At 41.9% G+C, this 8,966-nt stretch overlaps 1 protein-coding gene across 3 annotated transcripts; it reads left to right on the top strand.

The window, feature by feature from the left end:
- The first annotated feature begins 568 nt into the window (after nucleotides 1-568).
- LOC105500905 (serine/arginine-rich splicing factor 8) lies at nucleotides 569-4,181 on the top strand. 3 transcript variants are annotated; one of them, XM_011926581.1, is made up of 2 exons: nucleotides 569-2,370; nucleotides 2,467-4,181. In XM_011926581.1, the coding sequence occupies exon 1, from the start codon at nucleotides 1,039-1,041 to the stop codon at nucleotides 1,879-1,881; it is 843 nt and encodes a 280-aa protein (XP_011781971.1). In that variant the 5' UTR covers nucleotides 569-1,038; the 3' UTR covers nucleotides 1,882-2,370; nucleotides 2,467-4,181. The 3 variants fall into 3 exon arrangements, with proteins under 3 accessions (XP_011781971.1, XP_011781972.1, XP_011781973.1); XM_011926582.1 differs by having other exon boundaries at nucleotides 569-1,988; XM_011926583.1 differs by lacking the exon at nucleotides 2,467-4,181 and having other exon boundaries at nucleotides 569-1,988; nucleotides 2,232-2,317.
- Nucleotides 4,182-8,966: the final 4,785 nt, after the last annotated feature.

Below are 8,966 nucleotides of genomic sequence, written 5' to 3' on the forward strand. Positions count from 1 at the left end.
CCCTTTTGTTTACTTGTAATTCTATTTTTAATGTTTTATTCTTTTGTTTTGGTTTTGCTTTACTAATTGCTTGACTTCAACATAAAAAAGTTTTAGAAATGTGGTTATTAATTTTCAAATAAATATGATTGGATTCAGGTTTTTTATTTTTAACCTTCAATATTATTTCACTGAGGTCCAGATGTACTGAAGTTATTGACCTATGAAATTTTAATTGACATTTATTTTGTAGTCTTGTATTGTGAAATTCTTGTGTTTTCTACATGTTTTTGGTTGTTGCAGGTTATATGATCAAAATTGTTTGTTGTGCAAATTATTATAGCACTACTAGTTTTGTGCTCTGCACTACTGATTTCTGAGAAAACGGTGTTATGGGGGAATAAAAACTCCCATCATGAGTGTAGATTTTTCAGTTTTACCTTATAACTCTCAGTCTTGGCTTTCTATGTGTCACTGTTGTGTGTTCAGGTGCGTTAAGTTCATCACTGTCATGTTTTGCTAGTGAATTTTCTTTTCAATAACTATAAAACGTGCTTCTTTGATCCTATCAATATACTGGATATTAATATTGCTACCCTAGGTTTCTTTTGTTTAATATTTGTCTGGATTGCCTGTTCCTATAAATTGACCTTTAATCAGTTAGCTTTGTTCTTAAGATTGGTTTAAAATTAGAATAATAGGGAGGGGCATAGGAGAGTGGGACGTCTAATTTAAACCCAGCCCAGTGATTACATTAGCTGGGCGCTGATTAGGTTAGGATGTTGCCCAGGGACAAAGCCAGGATCTTTGGGACCTGGCTTCATTTGGAGTTCAGCTACCCAGAGGAAACCTTCCTCTGGGTCCTGGAGTATTTGGCCTGAAACTGAGAATTTGAAAGTTGCTGCTCCAGGGCGCTCCCTGCGGAGCTCGGCCGCCAGCCTCTCCGCCCGGCCTTTCCCGGCGTCCCCACGCGGGGCGCAGCCGCGAGAAAGGAACGCAGGTCACACCGTCAGCGCCCAGAGCAGCGCCAGTTTCCGGGCCCGGCCTGCTCTGGGAGCCATGAGCTGCGGCCGCCCCCCTCCCGACGTGGACGGTATGATCACCCTCAAGGTGGACAACCTGACCTACCGGACCTCTCCCGACAGCCTGAGACGCGTGTTCGAGAAGTACGGGCGCGTGGGCGACGTGTACATCCCGCGGGAGCCCCACACCAAGGCGCCCCGGGGCTTCGCCTTCGTCCGCTTTCACGACCGGCGCGACGCGCAGGACGCCGAGGCCGCCATGGACGGGGCGGAGCTGGACGGACGTGAGCTGCGGGTGCAGGTGGCGCGCTATGGCCGCCGGGACCTGCCCCGCAGCCGCCAGAGAGAGCCACGCGGCAGGTCCGGAGGCGGCGGCTACGGACGGCGGAGCCGCAGCCCCAGGCGGCGACACCGCAGCCGATCCCGGGGTCCCAGCTGCTCCAGGTCCCGCAGCCGATCTCGCTATAGGGGTTCTCGCTATAGCCGGTCTCCCTATAGCCGATCTCCTTACAGCCGGTCACGCTACAGCCGCTCTCCCTACAGCCGATCTCGCCACAGGGATTCTCGCTACGGCGGATCTCGCCACAGCTCATCCGGTTACAGTAACTCTCGCTACGGCCGCTCTCGCTACAGCCGATATCACAGCAGCCGGTCTCACTCGAAGTCTGGGTCCTCCACTAGCTCTCGCTCTGCATCAACCTCCAAATCGAGCTCTGCGCGACGATCCAAGTCCTCCTCGGTCTCCAGGTCTCGCTCACGGTCCAGGTCTTCATCTGTGACCGGGAGTCCTCCCCGGATATCCAAGAGGAAATCCAAGTCCAGGTCGCGATCCAAGAGGCCCCCCAAGTCTCCCGAAGAGGAAGGACAGACGTCCTCTTAAGAAAATGATGCATCAGGAAGCAACATGATGGAGGACTTGGGGAAAAGGATCAGATACTCAGTCCATGGAAGCAACGTCCCTGGAAGAAGGGGCTGCCTATTGAAAAGGTTGTGTCACACTTTTCTACCTTTTCACCAGTTTGAAGCTTTGCATCAGGTGGCAAAATTCGTTCTATGCGCCGTTTTGTTGTTACTCACATTTTCTTGTAACTTAGGAGGTGAACGACCTAAGATTACATTATTGGGTTTGTATATTTGAGGCAAAAATTTATTTTTATTTCTATAGTGACGACTGTTTTGGTTTGAAATGAACAGATTGGTAACCTAATTTGTGGCCTCCTGACTTTTAAGGAAACGTGTGCAGCCATTACACACAGCCTAACGCTGTCAAGACATTGCTTCAACATTGCCTTCATTCCTTAAAGTTAAAAACCTACAAAAGGTGGTGTAAATTAATATGGATAATTTTATTTACCTCCAGGTCTAAAAGGTAGTATGACCCAAATTTGTGTAAAGATTTTTCATGTGAAAGGACTGGGTTTTTAGCAAACACAAGTCTAATCTCTTTTGTGTTTTTGTGCACCAGGCCCGGCTGCGTAGCAGTTGAGTGATGCTGGTTAGCTATTAAGGTGGCCTGTTGCAGTGCAGAGTGCTGAGCTGCTTCCTGTTTTCTTCTGATTGCTCCTGGGGAAAACACGCCTTGTCCTGAAGAACAAATGGCTGTCCAGTTTATTAAAATGCCTGTCAACTGCACTTCCAGCCACCCAGGCCTTGCAGATAAATAATGGAGCATGCAGTGAGCACATCTAGCTGATGATAATCACACCTTTCCCCCCGTCTTTTCTGAAAAATTGTAACTCTGATCATATCAACATGTATGAACTTAAAATATGGAGAATGTTATGTAAGAAATGGTTTATAAGTTTGTGGAGTACTTATAACGTGTATCTTTTTGATTATGAATTTTTTTATGCTAACCATTGTTCCTGTAGTTAAAATTGTTTTCTTGGTGTTATCTTTTCTCAAAATTAGAAACTTTTGATGGAAAGTAGGTTGTTTTATTTTCTGTATGACTTTTGGATATTTGTGCTTTTGAGAAAATTGTTAGCACCAAGTGTTTCTCAAAATATAATTTTTAAAAAATCCTTAATAGGCTTTTAGCCATGTGCTTTATTGTTTTATCACAATGCAGTTTATTTGTAGTTTCTCTCTTTTCTCCTCATATCTATGGTTTTTTTACCTCTAAAATTATTTTCAAATAATCCATTTTTGGCTTTCATTATTATCCCTACTGGATGTTATGTGTTCTTTTGCAATTGTTTCTGCTTATACCTTTACTAGCAAAGGGAAAAATAACAATTTGATGTCTATGATCTAGTGACAATAGGATTATATTGGAGCCAGTTGAATAAATTTATTCTTTCAATCATATAGATCTTCATTAATATTTTTGACTGAATTATCAATTAAAAATATTCCATTTCCTTTGTGCAGAAACTGCTAAACCCAGGATTCAATTCTTGAATGAACTGGCAAGGTGGCGGTGGTCTGTAGATATAAATCCCACATTTTGTTGTTACAACAGTTAGTAGTTAACATTGTTTTCATATATAGACTCCAGAATCTAAATTTTACCATAATGACATTTCTTCTGGTCATGACAAATGTGATATTTTACCAGTGTAAATCTACGTAGAATCCAAAGACACACACAGAGCAGTCCTGTCTGAGAAATAAAAAATCAGGATACCCATGGCATCGTAGTAGCCACTCACGTCCAGCAGGTGGCGAAGGGAGGTGAGGTATATTTATTAAATGGGACGGAGTGGGACCGGTACGGGGCAGTCCTAAGGGTAGGGGAGCATTGTCAATTTCTAGGGGTAGTGTGAGACCCAAGTGTAGCTGGAGTTTGAAGCTTTGAAGCAAAAATATCTGTAGAACATCTTAAACATGTGACCAAATATGATGTTAAAATCAGCAGCTTTTTATACGTTAAAAACTTTGAAACCTAGGGCCGGGCGTGGTGGCTCACGCCTGTAATCCCAGCACTTTGGGAGGCCAAGGCAGGTGCATCACCTGAGGTCAGGAGTTCAAGACCAGCCTGACCAATATGGTCAAACCCTGTCTCTACTAAAAATACAAAAATTAGCCTGGCATGGTGGCGCATGCCTGTAATCCCAACTACCTGGAGGCTGAGGCAGGAGAATCGCTTGAAACCGGGAGGTGGAGGTTGTGGTGAGCTGAGATCATGCCATTGCACTCCAGCCTGGGCAACAAGAGTGAAACTCCATCTCAAAAAAACAAACAAACAGAAAAACAACTTTGAAACCTAGGAACAGTTTTGGACCTGTTGGAGCAGAAATGTATAGTTGTCACTGAGGGTGTGAACATACCCTACCTCTGCCTCTACATGTGGAAGACCTGACACACACGGAGGACGTGAACCCATGCAGAAGAGTGATGTGACATGTTTTACATTTTATTAGCACCGTGATCTAACCAACTGAGCTAACTGGCCACACCATTTTATCCTTTATAATGATCACTATGAGGGCTGAGTGCAGAATGGAGTGTATGTGGTCAAGAGTGGAAGCTGTGAGGCTATTGCAGTAATTCAGAAAGAAAGGTGACAATTGCTTAGACTTTGGCAGTGATGCTGGAAATGGACATAAATAGACATATTCAGGAAATATATTGATCTTAAATCTAATAAGACACATAATAGATTAGAAGTAGGGAAATTAATGAAAAAGCAGAATTAAGGATGACTTCTTACTTACCGGCTTGAAATGCTAAATGGATGAGGGTGCTGTTTAGTGAGTTGAGGAAGACTAGGGGTGGTGATGGGTGTAGAAATTGAGAAAGGAAAATCAAGAATTTCCAGAACTTTCAGAGTAATGTTAAATACTTTCCTTGATAGTGGGTCAGTCATCATTTGTAAGTGCATTTCTAAAAATATTGCTTAATTTTGTTTTTGAGCTTTGTATAAATGAAATTTTGTGTGTACTGATTATTTTGCTCAATATTATGTCTTTAAGATCTCTGTATTGTTGCATGTGGCTGAGTTTATTTTTGATGCTGTGTAGTGTTTTACTAATAAATAAATCATAATTCAGTTTTTATTGTTCTATTGATGGACATCTGGGTTGTTTCCCATTTTAGTTACTTTGAATAAGGAAGCAATGAATATTTTTATACATATAACCTGACGTACATGTGTATATACATTTCAGTTATCAATCCCAAAAGTGCATTTGCTGGGCTATAGGTCAAGTACATGTTCAATGTTATTATATAATTTCAACTATTTTCCAAAGTAGTTCTACCAATATATACTATTATCATCAGTTGATGAGAATTCCAGTTGCTCCACATTCTCATTAACACTTGTTAATGTAAGGCCTTTTAATATCTGCAAATCTGATGGGTATATAGTGGTATTTCATTTGGTTTTAATTTTCTTTACCCTGATTACCAAAGAAGTTGTACCTTTTTTTGTTTGTTTGTTTTTTAGTCACTTGGATATCCTCCTTTATGAAGTGCCTTTTAAAGAATTTGTCCACCTTCCTATTGGGTTATCTGTCTTTTCTTAACTATTTAAAAGGATTTTCTATGTATCTGGATCTGTTCTCCATAGTTTGCTGGTTCTCAACCAATTAAATCAGTATCTCTGGAAGTGGGACGTAGGCATCAACACTATTTTTAAGTTCCCAAGCTGGGCATGGTAGCGCATGACTGTAGTCCCAGCTACTCAGGAGGGTGAGGTGAGAGGATCCCTGGAGTCCAGGAGTTTTAGGCTGCAGTGAGCTATGAGTTTTGGAGGGGAAAATATTCTAAACCGTAACAAGGACCTATCATTACCATCTGAGATGGGAGTGGAAAATTAATCTAACGATATTCAGATAAGAGCTTTATACGGTACTAAAATTGTGTGTGTGTCTGTGTAAGTGTGTGAGTATGTGTGTGTGTTGACTTCTGTTTCCCTGCAGCAGTAAGAAGTGAAGCCTTTGTTCTCTCTTTGGGGTAGCAAGGAAGTAAGCAGGTAGGGAGATTTTAACTCCCTCTTCCACCAGCATGGAAATTAAAGAATAGGGTGGGTGAACATAGAGGTGAAGAAGATGGGCTGAGTCCCAGCCGTGTACTACAGAGAAGAAAGGAGACTTGAGGAAGCCTGCTTGGGTCTAGAGGGGTCTGGGGGACTTAGTTACAACAAAGGCTCTGTGCTATTCCTCACTGGGTGCTAGAAAGGACGTTCAGAGAGGGATTTCTCTTTTTCACAGTATAACCAGAACTGTGGAGTGAGGTTCTGGATGTCGGGGAAAATGTCCCCTGTTACGGTACTGTGTGGGAGAAGCTCCACCCACCTCCTATTAGACCTCCTGATGTAAGATGGGCCTCACGTTAGTGGGTTAGAGAATGTTTCTGGGGACTGGAGCCTTGCCATTGGCCAAAGAAAGCAATCAGTCCCTTAGGTGGTATTCAAAGGGTAGAGAAAACTCTGTTGTAACTGAAGTTACAGAAATCTTTTGCAATATCTGAGATAAAGCGTTAAAAAGATTTAAGTAACTGTAGTGGAGAGCCCTGTGAAAGGAGTTCATACTGCTGGACTAGATTCTCAGATTGGCTGCCACCAAACAGAAACGTTGCCATGAAGCTAAAGGCCAGTCCTGAAAGCATGCGGCTTTCTAATCCGAGTTCTCCCACTGCTTTCCCCTCTGTTCCCCTGCATTTCTGCATCTTCCTGCCACTTCAGTCCTCCCATCAGTACATGAAGGGTCAAGAGGCCTGTGCCAAAGTGGTGACTGTGATGAACCAAGATAGATTTCCCTGGGCCCAGGCCACTCCTTATATTGGCACCCGGCTGTGCAGCAAGCTTCCCTGGCATGGCTCCAGGGCTGCCAAGGGTTTCCTTCCTTGCTATCAAAGAGAAGGTGACTCCCAGGAATGTGTGCCTCTGTTTGTCCATTACAAATGACCTTGCGTCCTTGGTACGAGAAATTCTAGGAAGGCAGTTACTCTGGATAGTAATAATGATTCTCTGTTAATCATTCCTTCCATCACCTCCTCCCTCACAGCCTCTTATTTTTCTTTTAGTGATGAAATAAATAAATGATGATGTGGTTTTCTGTTTTCCCTCTAGTCACAAACTCAGCCCATCCATTGGTGTGCTGTGTATCATGCATACAAAGTTGATTCCGAAGTGTGATGTGTTTAGTAAAGCCAACCTTTCCCTTAGTCACCACATCTACCTTTCCAGCAGTTAATTACAGAGGAAAACTGGATGTAGAGCCAGCTGAACAGCATTTGAACCTGGCCTTGCCACTTTGTGGTCATGTGACTTTCAGCAAAAAATCATTGATTTTCTCTGAGCCGAAATTACAGGGCAGGATTTTTGTGAAGATATTGTGCGATGTAAATATGATAGGCATGTAGGAGGTCCTCGATAGATTCGAGCAAGGATTCTGTGCATCTCTGCATTCTCCCTACCTCTAGGATAAGCCCAAGGGCAAGGACCTACTCTCATATCCTTTATTTCTGCGATGCTCAGTGATACCACTGTCCTCACCACCACTCCCACAGCCCTACTCATTATTTTTAAATTAATGAATTTTATTTTTTAGAATAGTTAATGGCAAAACTGAGAAGAAGTTAGAGTTCTTCTACAGACCCTGTCCCCATACATGCATAGCCTCCCTCAGCAACATCCTCCACCAGAGTGGTGCATTTGTTACAACTGATGAACCAATTGATGAACACACCATTATCACCCAAAGCTCATACTTTATATTAGGATTCAGTCTTGGTGTTGCACTTTCTTTGAATCTGGACAAATGACTCACAGTGATAAGTATCCACCCTTATAGTATCATTCAGAGTAGTTTCACTGCCCTAACACATTCTCTGTGCTCCACCCATTCATCCCTCCTTAACCTCTGGCAACCACTGTTTTTACTACCTCTATAGTTTTGCCTTTTCTACAATGTCATGTAGTTGAAATCATAGAGTACCCTTTCAGATGGGCTTTTTTTTCACTTAGTAATATACATTTAAATTTCCTCAATGTCTTGTGGCTTGAAAGCTCCTTTCTTTTTATTGCCAAATAATATTCCATTGTCTGAATGTATCACAGTTCATTTATTTATTCATGTATTGAAGGACATCTTGGAAGCATCCAAGTTTTGCAATTATGAATAAAAATGCTGTAAACTTTTATGTGCAGGCTTTTGTGTGGGAGAAAATATTCAGCTCATGTGGGTAAATACCAAAGAGCTCATTTGTGGGATTATATGGTAAGAGTATGTTCAGTTTTGTAAGAAACTGCCAAACTATCTCCTACCTATTACTTTCACTAGTAGGAAACTTCTTTTTTTCTCATGATCTACCCACGTATTTGTACAAAAGTTCACACATACTTATTTGCAGATTCCTCTCCTTGTTGTATTTGGCCTTGTTGCAATGTTGCCAGGGCAAGGTCAAGATTTCAAAAACAATCAGGAGCCAGAAGAACCAACCTTTCTTCAGAACTCCTGCACTAGCTTATTGAGCAATCTTTCAGTAAATCATCTCTTTCCTCTGGCTGTTCACTTCCTTATTTGGGCAAAGGGAGCTCTTAGCTATTTGCACCTGTGCTAGAGTTGGCACACAACAAGTTCAGACCAAAGCAAACACAATTTTTGCTAAATAAATGTTGGCTATTTTTACTATTACGTATAAGCCCACATTTGGAAGATGTGCATTAGAAACTATACTTGAATGCACACTAGCAGAGGTTGGTGTTCAGGTCTTGACTCTAAGATTTATTTTAAAATTTTAACTGTAGGTTTTGACTACCTGGTCACACTAAATTATTCATAAAGATTAACCATTACGCTAACTATTTTGTGTATGCGTAAGAAGTCCTTTCCAGATATTTAGAAATAACTTCACCCTGACATTTATTTCACTGAGCTGTGACCATATAGAAATTAGAAGTTGGTGTTTTGTTCAATGTTTGAATTACCTATCATTGCTTTAAGTAGAAAACCACAAACAGTTGCTAGGAATTGGCTGCAGATATAAGTGGGAAGGAAACCCATCTGAATTGAA

The sequence above is a fragment of the Colobus angolensis genome, unplaced genomic scaffold, assembly GCF_000951035.1.
Source record: "Colobus angolensis palliatus isolate OR3802 unplaced genomic scaffold, Cang.pa_1.0 Scaffold7, whole genome shotgun sequence".
Classification (NCBI taxonomy): Eukaryota; Metazoa; Chordata; class Mammalia; order Primates; family Cercopithecidae; genus Colobus; species Colobus angolensis.

Bases quoted from the DNA above. Each gene is read 5' to 3' on its own strand.
- LOC105500905 (XM_011926581.1), top strand. From the start codon at position 1,039: ATGAGCTGCGGCCGCCCCCCTCCCGACGTGGACGGTATGATCACCCTC.